Source organism: Gymnoscopelus braueri, assembly GCF_963280865.1.
Source record: "Gymnoscopelus braueri genome assembly, chromosome: 13".
Taxonomy (NCBI): Eukaryota; Metazoa; Chordata; class Actinopteri; order Myctophiformes; family Myctophidae; genus Gymnoscopelus; species Gymnoscopelus braueri.
The window spans coordinates 13,265,291-13,292,549 of NC_137615.1; the positions used below are offsets into that span (position 1 = coordinate 13,265,291).

Sequence of the window (27,259 nt, forward strand, 5' to 3'; positions counted from 1 at the left end):
CTGCTGGCAACTCAAAAAGCACAGTTCAGAGGAAGTCATAGACAAACTGGAGGTGATGGGGATGGTGTGGTGCCTGGTCCGTCCTTCATGTTTGACTCTGGTAGTGGGTAGTAGGTTTTCTTTTTTTTTGATAATTACTATAATCTTTATTGGCCTACTACCATCAATACAAATTCACACTAAACACTGTTAACATAAGTTGCCTACAATAATAAAAGTGTCATTTGTGCAGAGAAATACTAACCTCTGCTACGGTCTAAAACATCAGGGACATTTACTATGTTCCTACATTCATACATTAAACTGGTTGTTTAGGTTCAACTTGGGTCACAGTCTCAGTTACATAATCAAACTCTCTGCCCCAATACTGATACTGAGTCAAACAGTGCCCTCGTGCTGTGATGAAGAAGAACTGTAGTTGAAAGGACCTGGCTAGTGACTACAATGTTTATTTTAAAACATGGAACTTTTTCAAGATGTCCTTATGATGTTTTCATAAAATTATGTCTTCTGTGTGTGACAAAAAGATTGTTGTCAAAATGTGCTGAGTTAGTTATTTCTTTGTCAGTAGTTGTCCTCTGACATTTCTATGTATCAATGTGATAATTTCCCTTGTGTTAATATGTCACTGAAGTCACTTAAATCACCTATATCTACTCCATTCTGATGCTCGATTTGAACTGCAACAGATCATCTTGACCATGTGTGCATGCCTAAATGCATTGAGTTGCTGCCATGTAATTAGCTGACTAGAGATGTGAGTTAAGGTGCCGTTGGACAGGCGTACCTAATAAAGTGGCCGGTGGGTGTATATTCCAATACTAATCATTTCTTTATGAGTCTTTGTTCAGTAACAGGGGTTTCCCCACCTCTCTGCCGCTTTTGTAAACACAAAATACATTATCAAGTGGGTTATATGTTTAATCCAATCAGGAGATAGAACCCCACAAAGATCATTTATCAGCAGGTGTTCCAGTTCCAATGTCTAACAAAAAGGGAAGGAAGGATTTTCAATACTTATTTACTTACATTTCAGTTCTCATTCTTTGTATCAAGAATTGTCATTGTAGTGGAATTTGTATAGCTGTTTTAGTTTAAGAACCTACTTGATACAATCTCATTGTTGATCGTTATTGTCATGATCAAATTTAAGGCTTTTCTACTAGTTTAATTCACTGAAAAAAGGCAAAGAAAATAATCTATATTCATAATTTGTTTGGTCTGACTGCTGTATTTATTGACCTATAGTGTTGATTGCTTCTTATTGTCAGTAAGAAGGAAGTCACACTGTTCTATGATGTTGACTTGCGCAAACACATTCTAGATGAACACAGCACTCATAACATCTTCCTAGTTCAGTCTTCAACTCCACTAGTGACAGAGAAGACCCTATCGTCTTTCCACCATGGGACTTGTAATATGGAGAAAAATCCTGTATTTGAACTTGAGTGAGTGCCATGTTTCATTATTTTATCAATTGATGTTTCCCATATTAATATATTGAAAATATGTATTGCCCCATTTACAGATCCTTAAAGTTTCAATTTGAATCTTAGTGACGTGAGAGCGTTTCTAAGTAACGGTCTAGCTCAATTTATGCAAGTATAGTGGTATTGAGTTGAGGGCATCATTGTATGAATATGTACTGGTCACAGCCCAGCTTTTTTGTACAGTGTCTGCTGTAAGATACATCCCAGAAATGTATTGTGATATTGACATGGTGAGTTGTTAAAGATGCTAGACTGTCAGCCTTTTGACATCCAGAAGTCAAATTCACAGCGTGTACATTTCTCCACATGACCTTACTGCTGTGGGCCTACAGCATTGGACTGACATGTTAAAAATGCTTTCAGTGAATACTCAGCCAACTAGGAACACAATGCATGCTTACAACAATGAAAACAGTGATACACTTAACTAATTTATTTTTCCTATAAATGTCTTTTTGCATTTTTCCATGAATATGAAATTAGTTTACAGCTCACCTTAAAATCAACACTGAACGCTTGGTAAAATGAATAGGTATTATTAACTTAGACATGTATTGTCCCATATTACTATGTGTCATGTGTTTATCTATCATGCTGTATGTAATGTATTGCGCTGTCAATCAGTCCAGCACATGTTTAATATAGCTACAGTACAGTTTATTTCAATATATACTGTATTTTATGAGTGACCACTTACTTTTCTATACATTATTGAATAAAATAACCAGTGGTGGACAGTAACAGAGTAAATGTACTTGGGTCCTGTACTTGAGTACAGATTCTGAGGATCTGTACTTTACTTGAGTATTAGTTTTTGTTTTGATACTTATTACTCTTACTTGAGTACATTTCCAAGACAAATATTTTACTTTCATTCAAGTACATTTCTAGGAATTGCATTGGTGCGGTTTGGTCTTTAGGTTGGCTGTTTTTTTTCTTCCCTAAAATGCAATTGGCCTAACTTCTGCTCTCACACTGGCCGTGATTCTGTCTTCCCCCTCCGCTTGCCTCTTTGTTACATCTTGTATGGGTCTATAGGAGTAAAAGTATTTAGTTCTGGTTCCTCAGTCATTTTATGTTTTTATAGGTGTTTCTGCAGGCTTTGTATAATGTAGTGGTTCTACAAGCAAGCACCTCAGTGCAGGTGGATTCAGAGAGTTATAGTACTTCTCTGAAACAAGAGTTACAAGATCCTATAAATTCACTGTGAAAACATTACAGCATTTCATTGATATAAAAATTAAGAAATGTACTTTTACTTTTACTTGTACTTTAAGTATTTTTCAAAGCATGTACTTTGGAATACTTAAGTATATTTAAAAGCAATGACTTTTTTACTCATTTTGACTGAGCTGCTTTTACTTCTACTGGAGTACATTTGACCAAGGAGTATCTGTACTCTTACTCAAGTACTGGGGTCAAGTACTTCGTCCACCTCTGAAAATAACATAATAGAGCTGCATTTGTGTCACGTCATAAATGTTATACTTCTTTTTGCTGTTTCGACAGACAGATAGCTCATGTACTTCCTCATTAGTTGAATGTCAAGATAAATAGGGCTTTGCTGGCTTCACCCTGCAAACCACAACCACAAAGGCTAAAAGCCTATTTTTTACTAAGATGGACACAAACAAGATACAGGAATGCACATTTAAAAAATCTCAAATGGTTATGTTTTACTTTATTGTCCCTTCGCCCCATGGTGAAAGTCATTTTCAAGACGAGTCTCTTGATGAAGTATGTTGTATCCATGTGTTTCAAAGTGTAATGCCACTGGTGATTATGTGACTAACACCATTAGAAAAACATGAAAGTAACTCTGTGTTTCTCTCTGTGTTTCCCCCCTGCAGTGTCTGTTTTCCTGTACATACCTTCACATACTGGTAAGAATGTTCTCTGGAAAAAAGGAATAAAAAAGAAACAGCTATATATTTTGAAAAAAAGAAAAGGTAATGAAAATTATCATTTTAATTTTGATGTTTTTTTTGTTTTGTTTTTACTGATAGAAGGTGCCCAGATCAGATTAGTAGGGTCTTCTCGGTGCTCTGGAAGAGTGGAGATCTACTACAATTCCTACTGGGGAACAGTCTGTGATGACAGCTGGGACCTGAAAGACACTGAGGTGGTTTGCAGAGAGATGGATTGTGGGACAGCTTCAAGCTTCAGCACGAATGGAGGTGGCAGTGGTAACATCTGGTTGGATGATGTTGCTTGTTCTGGTAGTGAATGCTCTCTGACTCAATGCTCACATCGAGGATTTGGGTCACATGACTGCTCCCATCCAGAAGATGTTGGTGTTGTATGCTCAGGTAATAATGGTAATCTCTTCTTTCAAAATTGATCTTGTTAAGATAGAATTTTTTGATAGAACCTTTCTGAATATTTGATTCCGAATCACTGAAGTAGTGGAGTCCAATGTTCACAAACGCAGTAAGACCTAGTTCATCATTAAGATAATCATCAAAATTAACATAAATTGATGTTTTCTTCTGCAACAGGACAACCATCTCCTAGACCGACACAGTCTCCTAGTCTGTCCCCATCCAGTTCAGCTCTTTCACCAGGAGAGACGTTGAGCCTCACTTGCTCGATTTCAACCCTGCTCTGTGCACCTCTTGATGTGATTTTTTACAAGGATGGAGCTGACATTGGACGTCAGACTTTAATATCCAAATCCAAACAGACCAGTGGGATATTAACACTGTCCAAAGTTGACTCTTCCCGCCAGGGAAGTTATACTTGTCGATACTCAACCCGTAGCATCACAAGCTCCTACAGCAGCCCAGTAAACATCATAGTTGGTGAGTAGGGTGCTTTTATGAACTTAACCGGTACTGAGGGTCAAACTATGAGTAGAGTATAAATTAACTGGACTCCAGGATTAATGGGATAAGAAGAAAATTATGTTTGGCCTTTGGCAGAGATTTGAGGAAAATAAAAACTGCTGAAGTATAGTCTCTAACCTCATGTCATGTTTTTGAGAACTTCTGTCAAACTACCTTGCATCACTTGTGCCCAAGTGACATAAAACTCTTTACACATACTCTATATATATAACTTTATACATGTTTGTCAAACACTGAGAAATACATTGTATTAGTCAGCTAGTTGTTTGTTTCAAACTCCTTAAAATAATATACTGTACAATGTTTAATGATTAAAACAGTTCATTCTTTTTTATTTTCAGTGACTCTCCCAAAGCCCAGCATCTCAGTGAATCCTGTCAGTGAGGTTACTTGGGGTAACAAGGTTGACATAACCTGTTCGCTCTCAACACAGCATTTTGGTGGAACCCTCACTTTGCAGCAGACCTCCGGTTCAAGAAATATCCAAACCACCAGTGGCACGTCATATGCCTTCAAAATCCCTAAAGTGGACTTTGTTCACGAGGGGTCATACCGATGTCAGTATGACATAACAGTTTCAAGTAGACACTTCAACTCTCCTGAAAGTGACCCTGTTAAGATCTCTGTTACAAGTGAGGAAATAACTATTTAATTAATACAAGTATTTTTAATTACAATGTAGCCATACATTTTAAACTAATAAACAATGCCAATAATTCAAACTTTAACTTTATTTCCCCACTCATATCCTACTATTTTCAGTGAGTCTCCCAAAGCCCAGCATCTCAGTGAATCCTGTCAGTAAGGTTAACTGGGGTAACACAGTTGACATCACCTGTTCAGTCTCAACTCAGCATTTGGGAGGAACCTTCACTTTGCGGCAGACCTCCGGTTCATCTAGAAACGGGAAAATTACCAGAGGCAGCTCTTATACCTTCAACATCCCTAATGTTAACTTTGAGCATGAAGGGTCGTACCAATGTCAGTATGATACAACAGTTTCAAGCAGACCCTTCAAATCTCCTCAAAGTGACCCTGTTCAATTCTCTGTTACAGGTGAGGAAATAACTATTGCATTCATTTTATTATTTTAAATAACAATGTAGCGACATAATTCTGAAAGTACAGCTGCTATGCCGCAATGGTCAGTGCCGGGCAGTTTGAAGACTGGTCTGGACCTGATGGACTCATCTACCAACTCAAACTACATAAAAAAGTCTTTACATTTTGGTGTAAGTTTCAAAGTGATAGCATAAATGACTGATTCGATTTTCTTTTAAATGTAGATGGTTACTGTAGCGCCACCATTAGTAGAATCGGCCCACAATGACAGTTGAGGAAGTTTGTCATAGGAATGGACCTGTGTGCAAAGTTTTGTTTATTTTCATGCATGGGAAGGCAGGTTTCCTTTTTGGAAGAGATAAGAACAAGAGTGGCCGGCAGCATACAGTAGCTGCTCGGCCCCTAATAATATACAATGCTAATAATTAAAATGCTTTTTTCTCTTTTTCTTCCCCATTCATATCCTACTATTTTAGTGAGTCTCCCAAAGCCCAGCATCTCAGTGAATCCTGTCAGTGAGGTTACCTGGGGTAACACAGTTAACATCACCTGTTCCATTTCAACTCAGCATTTGGGTGGAACCTTCACTTTGCAGCAGATCTCCGGTTCATTTAGAAATACCCAAACCACCAGTGGCACGTCATATACCTTCAACATCCCTAATGTGGACTTTGTCCATGAAGGGTCGTACCAATGTCAGTACGAAAAAACTTTTCAAGTTTCAAGTAGACGCTTCAACTCTCCTCAAAGTGACCCTGTTAGGTTCTCTGTTACAGGTGAGGAAATGAATGAAAGAATACATTCAATTGGATGACTAAGACATTTCTCAAAGTTCCAGTATAAAAGTATGAAATATGTTTCTGTGTGACCAGTGAGGCTGCCGCAGGCCAACATCTCTCTGACGACTCCATACACAGTGCTGGTCTGGGGTCCTGGGCATTCAGAGGTCACCAGGGGTTACAGCTTCTCCCTCACCTGTTCCATTCTCCCCCAGTATCCTGGAGGCTTCTTCTACCTCACCTTATCTGGCTCCAACAGCAATATCAAGCAGCAGTCAGCAGTCAACCAGTCTGCCTCTTTCCAGTTCCCTGCAGCAGAGTATGAAGACCAGGGCAACTACAGCTGTGTCTATGAAGTCACCGTATCCACACGCAGTTTCACTTCTAAATGCTCAGAGCTGCTCAGCGTCTCAGTCAACCGTGAGAAGATTATTTATATAAAGGATCAGCAAATACACACACTATCACAAACTAGATGTCTGTTACTTGTATCTTTCCAAATGTTAAATAAAAAAAATAAAAAAACATTTATTTATTTCTTCCAGCCTCTCCAATCCCTCTGCTAGTGGGTGGAGCTGTAGGAGGTGTGGTCCTGCTCTTACTTCTGCTGCTGATTGGTCTCTGTCTGATGTGGAGGCGGAGACACAGAAAGCCTGTGGTCAAGACTGATCCCACATCATGTGAGTAATTAATTATCTCCGCCAGGCCGAAAGGCCGGGAGGCAGAGATTATGTTTTCGACCCTATCCGTGTATGTATGTCTGTCTGTGAGCAACTAATATCGGACACAGCTGGACCAGTTGCAGCTTTGCATGCACACACCCAGTAGGCCAAAGAAGGCACCAACATTTTTTCATGAATGCTTTATGCTGTGTTCTTAGATGAAGATGCAACTGCCCATATAGTCCACACCCACACCCATTTTCAGTTTTCTTCAAAACCTTTTTACTACTCCTACACCACTGAGGAAGATTCTAATTCTTAAAGGAGATGTACACCATGTTCAAAGTGGTTGGATAATGGCAGTAAAGTGGATGACAAAATTATTTCACATTTAGAGACAATGAATGATAAACTTAAAGGAGAATTTTGGACTGAAGTTTTCTTACCTTTTCTATGACGTTATGATATCTTAGGATGAATGGTACAGTAGAAAAATGTCATAACTCCACCCCTGAGCCGCCATAGCTTAAAAGGTGCGCGGATAGGCCTTAGGTTAGATCACATATTTTAATAGCTTTTTTTTTTTTTTTTTTTTGAGATCTGACGTTCATAGTGACAGAACACTGTCCCAAAAAAACAGAAGTCTCGCTAGACGAGATTGAAATCTCGAGATTGAAATCTCGTCTAGCGAGACTTCTGTTTTTTTGTTTGTTTTTTTTTGGTTGCATAGTGTTCTGTCACTATGAACGTCAGATCTAAAAAAAAAAAAAAAAAGAAGCTCATAACGTCATAGAAAAGGTAAGAAAACTTTAGTCCTAAATTCTCCTTTAAAGGGTCACTAAACCAATTTTGCATCTAAATCCCGTTTTAATGAAGTTGAGTTCATAAATATGATATTGTGTATTTTGTGTGTTTTATTTTATTTTATTTTGATTATGATTTCCTCTATGACATCATAATAGAGCATGTCAGTTATTCCTGAACTACTACAATGGACTACAGCCCATGTTTTGTGTAGTTCCAGTCAGATCGGCCCCTCCAGCTGATGTCTCATATACTGCAGATAGCACATTCTGTGGTTTCCTGTTAACATTGCAATTCGTGTTTGGGTTGTGAACTACAAGAAAGTTGACAGTGATACAAGAAGTGGTAACGGACATACAACACTTCTTTGTGGGTGTGGTTTTGCTGATGTAGCTATTTACTTCTCTGTCTTGAGAGCCTCATAATCATAAAAAATCCCCTAATGTGAGTCTTCAAAATATGAAGGTATCAACATCTCTCATTCAATCTGATGCATCAACTCTAGCTAATGCTATGCTCAGTATATCCTTTAGACCTCACATCGTGTAACATAATAACAATAATTTCTGCATCCCCCATTTAAAAAAAAAAGTTTTGTGCTCGGGTAGCAGAATCAGTAGAGCGTTAGCCTTTGAATCTTAAGGTTCTGGGTGGAGCCGACAGATGGTGTGGTGCTCTACCTCAGCAATTCATCTTCCAGGGGTCTAGCTACTTACTTTTACTCGAATTCTATTTTACTTAAGGAAAATGTCCTCAAAGTAAGAGTGCTGTTACCTGCTTACAATATACAGTATAGTATGTAATTAGGTTCTCTCTTTCTGTTTGATTTCAACTTCCTCTTATTTTTACGTCCTATAAAAGTTTATTTTGCGTATTAATACTTTGTTTATTAATGTCTTGATGCTTAATGTTTTGTGTAAAGCTATTTGAATTGCCTTATTGGTGAAATGTGCTATATAAACAAACTTGTACTGTACCAGTATTGGAATTCAATGAGCTCAAGCTGATATAACATATATATGACACCAACACTGATATATATTATGTATGTATGTATTTCTTCCAAGGTGTGATGAACACCTACAACATAGTGGGCAGAGCCAATGATGAAGATGATGAAGGAACCTATGGCAATGCAGAGGCCATCACCTGTCACCAAAGCGACGATGATGACAGCGATGACTATGAGAACGGGTTAGTTCACTGATTGTTTGAAATGAACCTCACTTGAAGAATGTCTCAAGATAATTAACCTGAGTGAAAATAGATAACAATGCAATACTATACTGATAATAATGGCCTAATAATAATAATCATCATCATCATCATCATCATCATCATCAACAACAGCAACAGCAGCATCATCTTCATCGTCATGGCACATGAGGTGTCATCTTTTCTTTTTGAAGTTTAAGTTTGTTTTAATGGAGACTAATTGTGTTCCCATCTCATACCCACTAGTCCATACCCGGGGATGTGTGCAGTCAAAGTATTAACAGACTTTGGGTTATGTGCTGTGCTGTACAGCAATAGTCCCAAACCTTTTTGTCTCCAAGGAGGACCCCTTCCTCCCATAACTTGGGGGTCTGTAACCATGGCGACGGATGTAAGCCGACGATAGCTCCCATAGCCCGAATTCTTTTACATAAAAACGCTAATTAACAGCTTACATTTTGGGAAAGTAAAAAAACGGGCGTCGCTGTTCTGTGCACATTCAATACAATTGCTCCAGCCACTGAACCGGGCAGAAGAGATTTTGGGGACAGACACGATTTTGGGGAATTATTGTAAGGATTTTAAGGATTACACTGAACTGATGTAAATAAGTAAAATTGATTGATATAGCACTTCTCACAGAGAGGACGAACAAAGTGCTTTACACAGTAGGATTTAGACCTGAGGCCAATTCTAAAAATGCCTTCTAAATCCTGACTTAAGTTTTCTGGAAAACAACACACAGAGGTGTTCCCGGCTTGAAAGGTATAACAACGCATTTAGACCTTGTGTTCCAGGTCTAAATGGGTTAAGAACACAGCATATAGCATTCAAACAATTAAAAACAACAGAAAATGTACACAAACTGTACAATTAATCTCAGAAAGAAAGCAAACACGTTACACACATATTAAGATTAAGGACATTCCACAAACACTTGTTTAAACAGTAGTGTTTTAGGCCGTTCTTAAAAGTTTCCACAGAGGCTACAGCTCTCAAGACCTGTGGAAGTAAAGGGCTTTAAAGTCCAAAGTCTGGGAGCTGAAGATGAAAGGCTCTGCCACCTTTAGTTATTAGTCTAGTACGGGAAATGACTAGTAGACCCTGGTCAGCAGACCTTAAGGTCTTGCTGGGCATAAGGTTGGAGAAGGTCAGTTAAATATACAGGGGCCTGACCATGTAGATATGTGAGCACCAGGACCTTGAACTGGACCCTGAAATGAACAGGAAGCCAGTTCAAGGAGGCCATGACTGAAGTAATATGACACCTTCTGCTGGACCTGCTTAACAGTCTCGCAGTAGCATTTTGGATTAACAATTATCTGTAACTCATGGTGTGAGACAAGCAACTTGAGCTTTGCAATGTTCCTAAGGTGGAAAAAACATGTATAGGACTTGATGTGCGTGTCGAGGTGCATATAGTCTGTTCAAAACTGGCGCCAAGGTTTCTGAGGTTGGAGCGCACATTGGTTTTGAGGGACCCAATACAACCAGCCACCTTAGGAACAATGCTATCAGAGGCAACAATGAGCACCACAGTTTTAGCCTCGTTTAACTGAAGGAAGTTACTCGCCATCCAGGCCTTAATGGCACACAAAACACATACAAATTTAAATGATGTCTTCTCTTGTCGACCTCAGAGACTTCATGGCAGCCAGTAACATGGACAAACATGTCTACAACCCTGGTGCGGTAGAGGAAGAGGAGGAGGATGATGCTATCTATGCTAATACAGACATGTACCCCGAGAGCAGCATCAAAGAACACCTCAACCCTGGAAGGAGAGTAGTGGAGGGTCAGAGTGACGAAGATGAAGACAACATCTATGCTAACTATGATGGCTAGTAGGTAAAGACCATGGTCATCATCAGTTACTTTGAATACATTCATGTCAGTTCAGAATTCAGTTTATTTAGTTGGTTCAAATGTGTGTTACATTGATTGAATTACAGAATGAAAGCAGTGCCATACACATTTCGAGTTATATGAACACATGTGGATGTCAGGAGAGGGATCTCCTCTGGTAGAACTTTACAGTTAGTTCAGGTTTGTATATTTTGAAACATTCTGCTAAAAAGAAAATGTTGAACTGCCCTTGATTGCAATGAGCTAATGAAACTGTGAAATATTTGAGAGCTGACCAAAATAGGCTAGTGTAATCTCTTGGAAGCTGTACATTAAACATTTCTGTTATTTAGGTTGCATGCATTTTCAGGAAACCTTTATGATCTACATGATTTTAAAGTTGTGGTTAAGCTCACACATGTTCTAAAGGAATTGATTTAGGTTGTAATTGTGCTTTTATTAATGTTGCCATTGCTTTCTTGTTTTGGTTTATGTACTTTATAGATATTATAAATTCTCTAATGACTGAGGCCCATTTTTGTGTTGACTGTCAACTGCAAACTTCAACTCACCATCCCAATTGTTTGTCCCCATCATTCCATTTCAATGTGTAGGGTGAAACTCTGAATTGGAGCTTTATAATGTCATAAGGATGACACTGCATAACTTAAAATATATTGTATATATATATTTATATTGTGTATATAAATATATTGTGCTTTGGATATTTGTTAATTACTTTTTCATTTTTAAGGTACATCTATGGTGCTTGATTTTTTGTTGAAATTAATAGATGTCAAAATGTTATGTGACTGTGTGCTGCATTCTATTTGTGCTGCATGTCACTGCTCTCTAAAAAGACAGTACAGGGGGCCCTCTTGTGACCAAAAAGGGAATCTTAAATATCTCTAGTCTTTTCTTGTTTTAATTTCTAAACTACAGCTAAAATATATTGCTAACGCTCATGATATATAACATCATGAGTGTTGCTGTTGATGATGTTTTATAAAAAAAAGGTTAACATGTTATATTCTTGTGTTTATTATTACTCTTCAATAAACTGTAGCTTGAACTCACATTTGGAATTAATTGTATTATAGTGCCTTCCATTATACATTTCTGCCCTACTGGGGACACATATCCTGTTCATCCTTTTATTAGGCCTAATCATTCAGTCTACACACAGTATATTAGCATGTTAACAAATGGTAGCCTACTTTCATCTTACAGATCTGCATGGGAGATGACGGCATTGTCATCAATTGGGATTGTGCAGAGGGGGATTTTAACCACTTAAGCCCTATGGCAAAATTGCTTATCCAGAAGCTCACAAAGTGTCGGATTACTATGCATTGTAAACTTTTATATCGGCTATTTTCACTATTCTTGAAAATTCATAAAACTAAATAATTCTTTTTTGAAAGTTTGCCCAAAATAGGGATGCCAGAGTTCATGTGGAAGGTCTACCCACTGAATCTATATTTATTTTAAAAAAGCGGACGACAAAATGTATATTGAACTGCACACTTCTTTATGACCTCTCCCACACTGACTCCAAAATTGCCCTCTGACAAGTGGCTGAGATAAAAAAAATAAATGCATTATTTTCATGCATTAAAATCTGATCAATAAAACATTACATCTGACTCTTTGCGCAGGTTCAAGTCCAGCCCAGGGCGCCATAACGACTAGAACCGGCCCTGTGCAAGGGGGCCTTAAGTGTAGCCATGCTGCAGTGGGACTACCCTGTGGCTCTGCCCTGGAACCCTGTGGAGGTTTTATTTAATTTATTGACAGCCATGTAAGTAAGTAAGCCATGCCGAGCCATGCCAAGCCTAAATTTCAAACTTCAGTGAATGTTGGAAACGCAAACATTTTGTCAAATAATTCAATGAATTTATTTGTAAATACATACAATTAAGAGAATTGAATAGCAAGCTGGACATGGGTATGCTGATGGATCTGTGAATATAGAAAAATTAAGAAAATGCTGACAAATATTGCAACAGATGAGCTTTGAGTGTAACGTATGATGAGGATTGCTTACTCTACTCTGGCTGCTGACTAATTAGTAACATCTTCAGTAATGCCTAGTCGCAACGCATACTGTGCTTCTATTCGGGGGAAACCAAGTTTGCTGGCAGTTTGAAGGCAACAGTGGCATGTTTGCAAAGCGCCATCTCTGGATATATCCAGCTGATGAACATCAAGGTCAACAAATATAGGAATCACAGGAATGACTGCAACTTCTCTCTTTGACTACACAAGCGTGAGCCAATCATTATTCACACAACATAACATGCCCCTTATGACATCACTCCCCCAGCTACCCAAACTCTGTCTCTATTGATGTCCATCCATCTCAACCCGTAGAGTCAACAAAGTCTACAAAGGTATAGTTTATTGGTCATCATTTATAAATGGACTTTTTTTTGGGGCTCTATTTTCCCTTTTCCTTCACTTTTTCATAAAGTGTATCCAAAATACACTCACTTATTAGCTTTGCAAACAAATACCTTTAGTGCATTTTATTAGCAGGAGTTTATGGCTGAAAAACATGTTTCTCACTTCCTCATGTGACAAGAGCATTCACAGGACCGAGCTATTGCACTGAGCTGTGTAAGAATGAAACAGACAGTAGGCACTACTAGACAGTATAGGCCCAAGACACATATCCACACAAACTACTTTTAGGGTATGTTTGCATGTCATGGTAGCTTGAGGATGTCATGGAAAAAAAGAGCTTGGTTCATAATTAGTTTGATCCAACTACTTTTGAACCATACTGTTTATTGTTTGTTATTGGTGATCAATGATTATAAACTAAATAACTATAGAGAATGTAAATGGAAGAGAACTGAATGTCAATATAGGGGAAGTCTCAGTTCATGGTTTCCTGCACATAGAGCTCACCACATCTTCCTAATTCGGATGGAGTCTCAACTCCACTGGAGACTGACAGAGAAGACTCTATCAGTCTCTCCACCATGGGACTCTTAATATGGAGAAAAATCCTGTACTTGAACATGAGTGAGTGCCCGTTTTTATTATTTCCTGTGTATTAATATATTTAAAATGTGTACCAAGTTTGTTTAGTTTTTTGTTGTTTTTTGTCAGGGCTTTTGTTTTGTGGATGCTGCGAATGTTAATCAATACTGTTTTGTACACTGCTGATATACATAATATGTGTATGTGAAAAAATCAATACAAAACCTAAATGATAAAAAAATATATTTAAAATAACTGTATGTCTATAGGTGTGCTTTCCCCATTAACACATTCTTAAAGTTTCTATTTGAATCTGGGTGAAGTGAGAAGTATTGTAGCTAAATAAGTGAGAAGTATTTATGATAATAGCTGGTAGCCTACTGACTTGAGGGCATTATGTGACTGTTACGTCACCCTTAACACATTGTATGTATTGAATATTAAACCAACTGGTCACAGACCAGCTTTTCTGCGCAGTGTTGTCTGCTGTTAGATAGATCCCAGAAATACATTGTGACATTGATATTGTGAGTTGTTCAAATTTAGACTGTTTCAGCTTTTTTGATATTCCAGGGTTCAAATTTACAGAGTGAACGACTATACTGGTCGTGGGCTTGGGAACACAATGTCTAAGTTACACACCAACAAGGATACAACAGTAATACATTAAATGAGTTAATGTTAAGGGCAGTCCATAGTCCACATTTTCTTTGAATAAGGTTATAATGACACAGTTAAACTAAAACTTAACACTTTTAGTCATACTAATGATTAAAATATACGGTATATATACAGTACACAGTATAATAGTCTATATATATCAATGTGTGGCTTAAGTGATTATAATAGCTGAACTTAGAGCATTTATATGTTTAAACAGCAGGATATAAACATGAGCCACTATAAAGATATCAAAACATCATATGACCAGGCCGTAGCTATAAATCAAATGTCCTCTATTCTAGATGTATGTGTTAGTTCCCCCTTTTTTACTCTTCTAAACTCCTACATTTATGCAGTTTTCTACAGACACATTTATTATACTTCTAGACTTTAAATCTAATTTTCCTAACACTAGTCGCAACTCCTTGCAACAAAACTGTTTTAAGGTCAACCACACCAATGCAACTCCTTGCAACTGCCATTGGGGGTAATGGTTGCAAGTAGTTGCAAGTAGTTCCATGTTGCAAGGAGTTGCATGGCGAAACATTGTTGTGGATGTGGAGTGGGCTTAAAAGTACTCAGTACTTTGTCTTGGAAATGTAAGAGTAAGAGTAATAAGTATCAAAAAAATCTAATAATCAAGTAAAGTACAGATCCTCAGAATCTGTACTCAAGTACAGTACTCAAGTACATTACTCCGTTACTGTCCACCACTGGCTGTAAGATACAGTATATCCCAGAAATGTATTGTGACATTGACATGGTGAGTTGTTAAAGATGCTAGACTGTTAGCCTTTTGACATCCAGAAGTCAAATTCACAGCGTGTACATTTCTCCACATGACCTTACTGCTGTGGGCCTACGCCCTACACCTACAGCATTGGACTGACATGTTAAAAATGCTTTAGTGAATACTCAGCCAACTAGGAACACACTGCATGCTTACAACAATGACAACAGTGATACACTTGTTTATGTCAACTAAATATTTTTTTCTATAAATGTCTTTTTGCATTTTCACATGAATACGAAATTAGTTTACAGCTCACCTTACAGTAAAATGAACACTGAACGCTGGGTAAAACGAATAGGTGTTATTAACTTAGACATATATTGTCCCATATTGCTATCTATCATGTGTTTATCTATCATACTGTATGTAATTTGCACTGTAAATCAGTCCAGCACATGTTTAATATAGCTACAATACAGTATATTAAATATAAAGTTTCAATATATACTGTATTTTATGAGTGACAGTTTACTTTTCTATATATTATAGAATAAAATAACATAATAGAGCTCCTTTTTCTGTCATGTCATAAATTTTATACTTATGTTTTGCTGTTTAGACAAACGCATAGCTCATACTTCCTCATTAGTTGAATGTCAAGATAAATAGGGCTTAGCTGGCTTCACCCTGCAAACCACAACCAGAGGTCACATGTTTCTTTCTTTTTTTTTTTACTAAGATGGACACAAACAAGATACAGGAATACACATTACAAAAATCTCACAAGGTTCTGTTTTACTTTATTGTCCCTTTGCAATCATGGTGAAAGTAATTTTTGAGTCTCTGTCTACAGTATGTTGTATCCATGTGTTTCAAAGTGTAATGCCACTGGTGACTATGTGACATGCTAACACCATTAGAAAAACATGAAAGTAACTCAGCTTGCTCTGTTTCCCCCCTGCAGTGTCTGTTCTCCTGTACATACCTTCACATACAGGTAAGAATGTTCTCTGAAAAAAGGGAATTAAAAAAACAGCTATATTCAGAAAAAAGGAAACGTTAATGACATTTTCATTTTAATGTGGATGTGCTTTTATCTATTTTTTCTTCTTCTTCTTTTTTTACTGATAGAAGGTGCTCAGATCAGATTAGTAGGGTCTCGATGCTCTGGAAGACTGGAGATCTATTACAACGGCCTCTGGGGTACAGTATGTGATGACAGCTGGGACATGAAAGACACTCAAGTGGTTTGCAGAGAGCTGGATTGTGGGACAGCTTCAAGCTACAGCACGTATGGCGGTGGCAGTGGTAAAATCTGGTTGGATGTTGCTTGTTCTGGTAGTGAATGCTCTCTGACTCAATGCTCACGTTCAGGATTTGGAACAAATGACTGCACCCATTCAGAAGATGTTGGTGTTGTTTGCTCAGGTAATATTTGTAATCTCTTCTTTCAAAATGTATCTTGTTAAGATAACATTACCATTGATAGAACCTTGGCGAATATTTGATTCTGAATCACTGAAGTAGTGGAGTTCAATGTAAGACGTAGTTCATCATTAAGATAATAATTAAGATGAGCATAAATGTATGTTTTCTTCTGCAGCAGGACTACCATCTCCTAGTCTGTCCCCTTCCAGTTCAGCTCTTTCACCAGGAGAGACGTTGATCCTCACCTGCTCGATTTCAACCCCGCTCTGTATACATCGTGATGTGAATTTTTATAAGGATGGATCTTACATTGGACAACAGACCAGTGGGATATTAACACTGTCCAATGTTGGCTCTTCCCGCCAGGGACGTTATACTTGTCGATACTCAACCCGTAGCATCACAAGCTCCTACAGCAGCCAAGTAAACATCATGGTTGGTGAGTAGGGTGCTTTTATGAACGTAACCATCGTACTGAGGGTCAAACTATGAGTAGACTCTAAATTAAGTGGACTCCAGGATTAATGGGATAAGAAGAAATATGTTTGGCCTTGGAGATATGTTTGGAGATTTGAGGAAAATAAAAACGGCTGAAGCAAATAGTCTCACTCTAACCCCATGTCATGTTTTTTAGAACTTCTGTCAATGTACCTTATCACTTGCATGTCAAAAGCTGACAATTTTTTTATTTATTTGTCAGCTAGTTCTTTGCTTCCAACCCTAACCTTAAAATAATATACTGTACAATGCTAATGATTAAAACAGTTAATTCTTTCTATTTTCAGTGAGTCTCCCAAAGCCCAGCATCTCAGTGAATCCTGTCAGTGAGGTTACTTGGGGTAACACAGTTGCCATCACCTGTTCCGTCTCAACACAGCATTTGGGTGGAACCCTCACTTTGCGGCAGACTTCCGGTTCAAGAAATATCCAAACCATCAGTGGCACATCAAATACCTTAAAAATCCCTAAAGCGGACTTTGTTCACGAGGGGTCGTACCAATGTCAGTACGAAACAACTGTTTCAAGTAGACGCTTCAAATCTCCTCAAAGTAACTCTGTTAGGTTCGCTGTTACAGGTGAGGCAAAATCCGATAGCATTATATTATGTTAACTGCTTAAAATGTATAAGAATTCACACCCTGGACTCAATGGTGTACACCAACGTTTAGAAATAGTCTGAAGAATACATTAAAATTGACAACTAAGACATGTCTTAATGTTCCAGTATAAAATTATGAATTATGTTTCTGTGTGACCAGTGAGGCTGCCGCAGGCTAACATCTCTCTGACGACGCCACACGCAGAGCTGGTCTGGGGTCCTGGGCATTCAGAGGTCACCAGGGGTTACAGCTTCTCCATCACCTGCTCCATTCTCCCCCAGTATCCTGGAGGCTTCTTCTCCCTCATCTTCTCTGGCTCCAACAGCAATATCAAGCAGCAGTCAGCAGTCAACCACTCTGCCTCGTTCCAGTTCCCTGCAGCAGAGTATGAAGACCAGGGCAACTACAGCTGTGTCTATGAAGTCACCGTATCCACACGCAAGTTCACTTCTAAATGCTCAGAGCTGCTCAGCGTCTCAGTCCACCGTGAGAAGATTATTTATATAAAGGATCAGCAAATACACACACTATCACAAACTAGATCTCTGTTACTTGTATCTTTCCAAAAAGATATATTTCTTTCTTTCTTCCAGCCTCTCCAATCCCTCTGTTAGTGGGCGGAGCTGTAGGAGGTGTGGTCCTACTCTTACTTCTGCTGCTGATTGGTCTCTGTCTGATGTGGAGGCGGAGACACAGAAAGCCTGTGGTCCAGACTGATCCCACAGCCTGTGAGTAATCATGTCCGCCAGGCCGAAAGGCCCGGGAGGCAGAGATTATGTTTTCGACCCTATTCGTGTATGTATGTCTGTCAGTGAGCAACTTACCTCGGACACAGCTGGACCAGTTGCAGCTTTGCATGCACACACCCAGTAGGCCAAAGAAGGCACCGCCATTTTTTCATGAATGCTTTATGCTGTGTTCTTAGATCAAGACGCAACTGCCCATATAGTCCACACCCACACCCATTTTCTGTTTTCTTCAAAACTTTTTTACTACTCCTACACCACTGAGGAAGATTCTAATTCTTAAAGGAGATGTACACCATGTTCAAAGTGGTTGGATAATGGCAGTAAAGTGGATGACAAAATGATTTCACATTTAGAGACAATGAATGATAAACTTAAAGGGTCACTTCACCGATTTTGCATCCAAATCCCGTTTTAATGAAGTTGAGTTCATAAATAAGATGTTGTTGTGTATTTTGTGTTTTATTTTATTTTATTTTGAGCATGATTTCCTCAATGTATGACATCATAATAGAGCATGTCAGTTATTCCTGAACTACAATGGACACGTTTTGTGTAGTTCCAGTCAGATCGGCCCCTCCAGCTGATGTCTCATATACTGTAGATAGCACATTCTGTGGCTTCCTGTCAATATTGCAACTCGTGTTTGGGTTGTGAACCACAAGACATTTGACAGTGATACAAGAAGTGAGTAATTGGTAACGGACATACAACACTTCTTTGTGGGTGTGGTTGTGCTGATGTAGCTATTTACTTCTCTGTCTTGAGAGCCTCTTAATCATAAAAAATCCCCTAATGTGAGTCTTCAAAATATGAAGGTATCAACATCTCTCATTCAATCTGATGCATCAACTCTAACTAATGCTATGCTCAGTATATCCTTTAGTCCTCACATCGTGTAACATAATAATAATAATTTCTGCATCTACCTCAGCAATTCATCTTCCAGGGGTCTAGCTACTTACTTTTACTCGAGTAATTCTATTTTACTTAAGGAAAATGTCCTCAAAGTAAGAGTGCTGTTACCTGCTTACAATATATAATAGTATGTAATTAGGTTCTCTTATCTTTCTGTTTTATTTCAACTCCCTCTTATTTTTTCATTATTTTTAAATGTCCTATAAAATTTTATTTTGCGTATTAATACTTTGTTTATTAATGTCTTGATGCTTAATGTTTTGTGTAAAGCTGTTTGAATTGCCTTATTGTTGAAATGTCATATATAAACAAACTTGCCTTATGTACCAGTATTGGAATTCAATGAGCTCAAGCTGATATAACATATATATGACACCAACACTGATATACATTATGTATGTATTTCTTCCAAGGTGTGATGAACACCTACAACATAGTGGGCAGAGCCAATGATGAAGATGATGAAGGAACCTATGGCAATGCAGAGGCCATCACCTGTCACCAAAGCGACGATGATGACAGCGATGACTATGAGAACGGGTCAGTTCACTGAGGATTTGAAATGAATTTAACGAGAATTAACCTGAGTGAAAAGAGATAACAATGCAATACTATACTGATAATAATAGCCTAATAATAATAATAATAATCATCATCATCATCATAATCATCATCAGCAACAACAGCAACAGCAGCATCATCTTCATCGTCATGGCACATGAGGTGTCATCTTTTCTTTTTTAAGTTTAAGTTCGCTTTAATGAAGGCTAAATGTGTTCCCATCTCATACCCACTAGTCCATACCCGGGGATGTGTGCAGTCAAAGTATTAACAGACTTTGGGTTATGTGCTGTGCTGTACAGCAATAGTCCCAAACCTTTTTGTCTCCAAGGAGGACCCCTTCCTCCCATAGCTTGGGGGTCTGTAACCATGGCGACGGCTGTAAGCCGACGATAGCTCCCATAGCCCGAATTCTTTTACATAAAAACGCTAATTAACAGCTTACATTTTGGGAAAGTAAAAAACGGGCGTCGCTGTTCCGTGCACATTCTAATGGTCAATGGCCGTGTGCAAATACAGATCAATTGCTCCAGCCACTGAACCGGGCAGAAGAGATTTTGGGGACAGACACGATTTTGGGGAATTATTGTAAGGATTGTAAGGATTACACTGAACTGATGTAAAAAAGTAAACTTGATTGATATACTGTAGCACTTCTAACAGAGAGGACTAACAAAGTGCTTTACACAGTAGGATTTAGACCTGAGGCCAATTCTAAAAACGCTTTCTAAATCCTGACCTAAGTTTTCTGGTAAATAACTACACACAGAGGTGTTCCCGGCTTGAAAGGTATAACAACGCATAGGTGTTCCAGGTCTAAATGGGTTAAGAACACAGCATATAGCATTCAAACAATTAAAAACAACAGAAAATGTACACAAACTGTACAATTAATCTCAGAAAGAAAGCCAACACGTTACACACATATTAAGATTAAGGACATTCCACAAACACTTGTTTAAACAGTAGTGTTTTAGGCCGTTCTTAAAAGTTTCCACAGAGGCTACAGCTCTCAAGACCTGTGGAAGTAAAGGGCTTTAAATTCCAAAGTCTGGGAGCTGAAGATGAAAGGCTCTGTCACCTTTAGTTATTAGTCTAGTACGGGGAATGACTAGTAGACCCTGGTCAGCAGACCTTAAGGTCTTGCTGGGCATAAGGTTGGAGAAGGTCAGTTAAATATACAGGGGCCTGACCATGTAGATATGTGAGCACCAGGACCTTGAACTGGACCCTGAAATGAACAGGAAGCCAGTTCAAGGAGGCCATGACCGAAGTAATATGACACCTTCTGCTGGACCTGGTTAACAGTCTCGCAGTAGCATTTTGGATTAACAATTATCTGTAACTCATGGTGTGAGACAAGCAACCTGAGCTTTGCAATGTTCCTGGAAAAAACATGTATAGGACTTGATGTGCGTGTCGAGGTGCATATAGTCTGTTCAAAACTGGCGCCAAGGTTTCTGAGGTTGGAGCGCACATTGGTTTTGAGGGACCCAATACAACCAGACACCTTAGGAACAATGCTATCAGAGGCAACAATGAGCACCACAGTTTTAGCCTCGTTTAACTGAAGGAAGTTACTCGCCATCCAGGCCTTAATGGCACACAAACACTCCAGCAATACATAATAATTAAAATGATGTCTTCTCTTTGTCGACCTCAGAGACTTCATGGCAGCCAGTAACACGGACAAACATGTCTACAACCCTGGTGCGGTAGAGGAAGAGGAGGAGGATGATGATGCCAATGCAGACATGTACCCCGAGAGCAGCACCAAAGAACACCTCAGCCCTGGAAGGAGAGTAGTGGAGGGTCAGAGTGATGTAGATCAAGACATCTATGAGTTACATTGATTTGATTACAGAATTAAAGCAGTACCATACATGTTTGTTATTTTGAGTTATGAACACATTTGGATGTCAGGAGAGGGATCTCCTCTGGTAGAACTTTACAGTTAGTTCATGTTTGTATATTTTGAAACATTCTGCTAAAAAGAAAATGTTGAACTGTCCTTGATTACAATGAGCTAATGAAACTGTGAAATATTTGAGAGCTGACCAAAATAGGCCAATATAATCTCTTGGAAGCTGTATTTTTAAAGTTTCTGTTATTTAGGTTGCATGCATTTTCAGGAAACCTTTATGATCTACATCATTTTAAAGTTGTGGTTAAACTCACAAATGTTCCAAAGGAATTGGTTTAGGTTGTAATTGTGCTTTTATTACTGTTGCCATTGCTTTCTTGTTTTGGTTTATGTACTTTATAGATATTAAAAATTCTCTATTGAGGCCCATTTTGTGTTGACTGTCAACTGCAAACTTCAACTCACCATCCCAATAGTTTGACTATGCATGAGACCCCATCATTCCATTTCAATATGTATTAGCGTGAAACTCTGAATTAGAAACGCTTTTTAATGTCACAAGGATGACACCGCATAACTTAAAATATATTTGTGTTGTGCTTTGGATATTTGTTAATTCCTTTTTTTTTTAAAGGTACATCTATGGTGCTTAATTTTTTGTTGAAATTAATAGATGTCAAAATGTTGTGTGACTGTGTGCTGCACAGTGGTGGACAGTTATGGAGTAAATCTACTTGAGTACTGTACTTAAGTACAGATTCTGAGGATCTTTACTTGAATATTAGATTTTTTTATACTTATTACTCTTACTTGAGTACATTTCCAAGACAAATATTTTACTTTTACTCGAGTACATTTTTAGGAGGGCTGTAAAGTACTGAGTACTTTTAGGTTGGCTGTTTCTTTTTTACCACACTTCTGCTCTCACATTAGCCATGTTTCTGGCTCCCCCCTCCGCTCGCCTCTTTGTTACATCTTGTATGGGTGTATAGGAGTAAAATAATTTAGTTCTGGTTCCTCAGTCATTTATATTTTCGTTTTTATAGGTGTTTCTGCAGGCTTTGTATAACGTAATGGTTTTACAAGCAAGCACATCAGTACATGCAGACAGTGCAGGTTGTTTCAGAGAGTTACTTCTCTGAAACAGAGTTACAAGGTCCTATAAATTCATTGTGAAAACATTACAGCAATTCATTGATATAAAAACGTATACAATTGGGGTGGTTTTGTGCGTGCGTGTGGGTACATAATTATGAAACATCCTGAGAGCAGAGGATGTGGTCAAGAAGGCTGTAGATTCTTCACCATTCTTTCCTGTCTCTGGCTGCCTCTGTTCACAATAACACACGGTATCAGAGCGGGTACATCATACATGCTGTGCACGTTACAAAGCATCACACAATAGTCATCCGACCGACACATTTCCTGTGGGTGCTCGGCTTTCTCCTTGGGTGCTCGGGCTCCCCGGCACCCACAAGATTGTCGCCAATTTCTGCAGGTCTCTGCACAAACATATACTGAACAGAGAGAATGTTCTGTTTTCTATGTCAACTGTATGCATTCAGAATGAGCATGTAAGGCATTGTGTCATATCACCAGATGTTACTTATGATCTGGTGAAAAAATATGTCTAATCACTAATCAAAACGCCCTTCATGACAGTTACTCTATGCATTACATTTTTCTATTTATTTTTTAGAACAGATGGCCTCAATTTAAAGTTAGCTCCATGTCCTAATCTTTGAAGCTGAATGTTATTGTATCTTGACAAAAAGGTCACAGTTGATGGTCCTGCATCTGAGAATTTGTACCAAATAGATTTTCTTTATCACCAAAGTACATTAAGAACTGGAATATAATTAATTTGATCTGAGTGCAGCTTTGTCAGCGATGTGTCACTCATGTGTGACTCCTGTTATTTCCTCATGAGAAAATGATAATCTTTTGAGGCACTGGGGTTCACACTGGTCCCGAGAAAGACTAAACTAGTAACTCCCATCATGATTAGATGACATTCCCCGAGTCTCGGACACAGCAGAGAATGTAAGGGAACTAACACTGGCTGTAGAAATGGAGTTCAGGAATATCGGCCTCAAGCTCAATGCCAAGAAAACAAAAGTATCTGTATTTAACACAGAGGAAGGTAGTTCGAGGAGGTTAGTCGAGAAGGTTAGTCGAGGACTTCAAAGGACTTTTACTTTTAGTTGTACTTTAAGTATTTTTAAAAGCATGTACTTTTGAATACTTAAGTATATTCAAAAGCAATAACTGTTTTGCCCTTAGTTGAGTAACATTTTAACTGAGCTACTTTTACTTGTAGTGGAGTAAATTTGACCAGGAGTATCTGTACTCTTACTCAAGTACTGGGGTTGAGTACTTCATTCACCTCTGGTGCTGCATTCTATGTGTGCTGCATGTCACTGCTCTCTAAAAAGACAGTACAGGGGGCCCTCTTGTGACCAAAAAGGGAATCTTAAATATCTCTAGTCTTTTCTTGTTTTAATTTCTAAACTACAACTAAAGTATGTTGTTAACGCTCATGATATATAACATCAGGAGTGTTACTGTTGATGATGTATTATAAAAAAAAGTTAAGATGTTATATTCTTGGGTTTATTATTACTCTTCAATAAACTGTTGCTTGAACTCACATTTGGAATTAATTGTATTATAGTGCCTTCCATTATACATTTCTTCCCTACTGGGGACACATATCCTGTTCATCCTTTTATTAGGCCTAATCATTCAGTCTACACACAGTATATTAGCATGTTAACAAATGGTAGCGTACTTTCATCTTGCAGATCTGCATGGGAGATGACGGCATTGTCATCAATTGGGATTGTGCAGAGGGGGATTTTAACCACTTACGCCCTATGGCAAAATGTACTTGTAGATTGGCTATTTTCACTATTCTTGAAAATTTATAAAAAAATATATATATATATTTTTATCTTTTGAAAGTTTGCCCAAAATGCCAGAGTTGTGGAAGGTCTACACACTGGATCTATATTTATTGCACGGGAAAAGCGGACGACAAAAATGTATATTGAACCGCACACTTCTTTATGACCTCTCCCACACTGACTCCAAAATTGCCCTCTGACGAGTGGCTGAGATTAAAAAAAGAAATGCTTTTTTTTCACGCATTAAAATCTTATTGACCAATAAAACATTACAACTGACTCTTCACGCAGGTTCAAGTCCAGCGCTTCCTGTAGGTGATATAGGCAGCTGCCTAGGGCGCCATCCCGAGGGCCTTGCCAATCAGAAAAAAATATAATTTCACATCATTTGCACATCACATCACTGTTTGGGTCTATTAACCTATAGTTGGAATGGGCACCCTGACTATAGTTTGTAAGCTATACAGGCTACTACCTGGGAATGTCGGAAGGGGCGGTTCGCCCAGGGTGCCATAAAGGCTAGAACCAGCCCTGGGGGCCGTAGCCATGCTGCAGTGGGACTACCCTGCGGCTCTGCCGTGGCTGGAACCCTGTGGAGGTTTTATTTAATTTATTGACAGCCATGTAAGTAAGTAAGCCATGCTAAGCCATGCCGAGCCTAAATTTCAAACTTCAGTGAATGTTGGAAACGCAAACATTTTGTCAAATAATACAATTAATTTATTTGTAAATACATACAATTAAGAGAATTGAATAGCAAGCTGGACATGGGTATGCTGATGGATCTCTGAATAGAGAAACATTAAGAAAATGCTGACAAATATTGCAACAGATGATTGTAACGTATGATGAGGATCGCTTACTCTACTCTGGCTGCTGACTAATAAGTAACATCTTCAGTAATGCCTCGCAACGCATACTGTGCTTCCATTCTGGGCAAACCAAGTTGCTGGCAGTTTGAGGGAAACAGTGGCATGTTTGCAAAGCGCCATCTCTGGATATATCCAGCTGATGAACATCAAGGTCAACAAATATAGGAATCACAGGAATGACTGCAACTTCTCTCTTTGACTACACAAGCGTGAGCCAATCATTATTCACACAACATAACATGCCCCTTATGACATCACTCCCCCAGCTACCCAAACTCTGTCTCTATTGATGTCCATCCATCTCAACCCGTTTTTTTGGCTCTATTTTCCCTTTTCCTTCACATTCTCATAAAGTGTATCCAAAATACACTCACTTATTAGCTTTGCAAACAAATACCTACTTAGTGCATTTCATTAGCAGGAGTTTATGGCTGAAAAACATGTTTCTCACTTCCTCAGGTGACAAGAGCATACACAAGACCGAGCTATTGCACTGAGATGTGTGAGAATGAGACAGACAGTAGGCACTAGACAGTATAGGCCCAAGACACATATCCACACAAACTACTTTTAGGGTGTGTTTGCATGTCATGGTAGCTTGAGGATGTGAAAACCCTTCCTCTTCGCCTTGCCTGCTTGTTGTTAACCAGTTGTACGAACTCTTGTTTTATTATTGTATTGTTTTATTGGATCTTGTTTAGTCGATACACTTATTTGTTCTAGCTCTTAATCCTCTGATTTTGCTATTTGTCTCATCTGTTTAAGAAAGTAGGTAGCTGATATATTGCACTTTTACCTTAGCGCTAGGTATACTCTTGGTTGCTTGTTTAGCAGAAAATGCACTTACAGTATGCACTTCTGGTGATTACGGTAGTAGTTTTGTTCCCTACCTATGTTGAATGCACTTATTGTAAGTCGCTTTGGATAAAAGCGTCTGCTAAATGACTGTAATGTAATGTCATGGAAAAAAAGAGGTTGGGAACCACTGTGAACATGTGCAGTCAATGAAAAATGTCGAACAACAAACAGGAAGACACTGATTAATACAATGTTATTGTTACTTTTAGTGTCATGTTTGGCTTTATGGCTATTTTCTCCCAGTTTAGAACAGTAGAAACAAAATCTTACCTTCTATACCTTGTTCATAATCAGTTTGATCCAACTACTTTTGAACCATACTGTTTATTGTTTGTTATTGGTGATCAATGATTATAAACTAAATAACTATAGAGAATGTAAATGGAAGAAAACTGAATGTCAATATAGAGGAAGTCTCAGTTCATGGTTTCCTGCACATAGAGCTCAACACATCTTCCTAATTCAGTCTTCAACTCCACTGGAGACTGACAGAGAAGACTATCCGTTTCTCCACCATGGGACTCTTAATATGGAGACAAATCCTGTACTTGAACATGAGTGAGTGCCTGTTTTTATTATTTCCTGTGTATTAATATATTTAAAATGTGTTTTGTCCTGTGTACCAAGTTTGTTTTGTTTTTTGTTGTTTTTTGTCAGGGCTTTTGTTTTGTGGATGCTGCAAATGTTAATCAATACTGTTTTGTACACTGCTGATATACATAATGTGTGTATGTGAAATATCAATGCAAAACCTAAATGATAAAAAAAAATATTTAAAATAACTATATGTCTATAGGTGTGCTTTCCCCATTAACACATTCTTAAAGTTTCTATTTGAATTGTGTGTTCACACTAGTGAGAAGTATTGTAGCTAAATAAGTGAGAAGTATTTATGATAATAGCTGGTAGCCTACTGACT

At 38.3% G+C, this 27,259-nt stretch overlaps 1 protein-coding gene across 1 annotated transcript in view; it reads left to right on the top strand.

Moving 5' to 3' along the window:
* Positions 1-1,387: 1,387 nt before the first annotated feature.
* The window catches only part of LOC308099406 (uncharacterized protein), a 64,541-nt gene continuing 38,669 nt past the window's right edge, over positions 1,388-27,259 (top strand). Inside the window, exons 1-22 of the mRNA XM_080448146.1 lie at positions 1,388-1,448; positions 3,341-3,373; positions 3,497-3,799; positions 3,989-4,291; positions 4,678-4,968; positions 5,099-5,392; positions 5,875-6,174; positions 6,271-6,597; positions 6,723-6,857; positions 8,711-8,837; positions 10,499-10,702; positions 13,030-13,096; positions 13,610-13,733; positions 16,052-16,084; positions 16,219-16,515; positions 16,691-16,954; positions 17,301-17,591; positions 17,775-18,101; positions 18,209-18,343; positions 19,693-19,819; positions 21,504-21,683; positions 26,825-26,898. Of these exons, the coding sequence (XP_080304272.1) occupies positions 1,406-1,448; positions 3,341-3,373; positions 3,497-3,799; positions 3,989-4,291; positions 4,678-4,968; positions 5,099-5,392; positions 5,875-6,174; positions 6,271-6,597; positions 6,723-6,857; positions 8,711-8,837; positions 10,499-10,702; positions 13,030-13,096; positions 13,610-13,733; positions 16,052-16,084; positions 16,219-16,515; positions 16,691-16,954; positions 17,301-17,591; positions 17,775-18,101; positions 18,209-18,343; positions 19,693-19,819; positions 21,504-21,683; positions 26,825-26,898 (4,279 nt within the window). The 5' untranslated portion in view covers positions 1,388-1,405. The remainder of the gene's footprint in view (positions 1,449-3,340; positions 3,374-3,496; positions 3,800-3,988; positions 4,292-4,677; positions 4,969-5,098; positions 5,393-5,874; positions 6,175-6,270; positions 6,598-6,722; positions 6,858-8,710; positions 8,838-10,498; positions 10,703-13,029; positions 13,097-13,609; positions 13,734-16,051; positions 16,085-16,218; positions 16,516-16,690; positions 16,955-17,300; positions 17,592-17,774; positions 18,102-18,208; positions 18,344-19,692; positions 19,820-21,503; positions 21,684-26,824; positions 26,899-27,259) is intronic.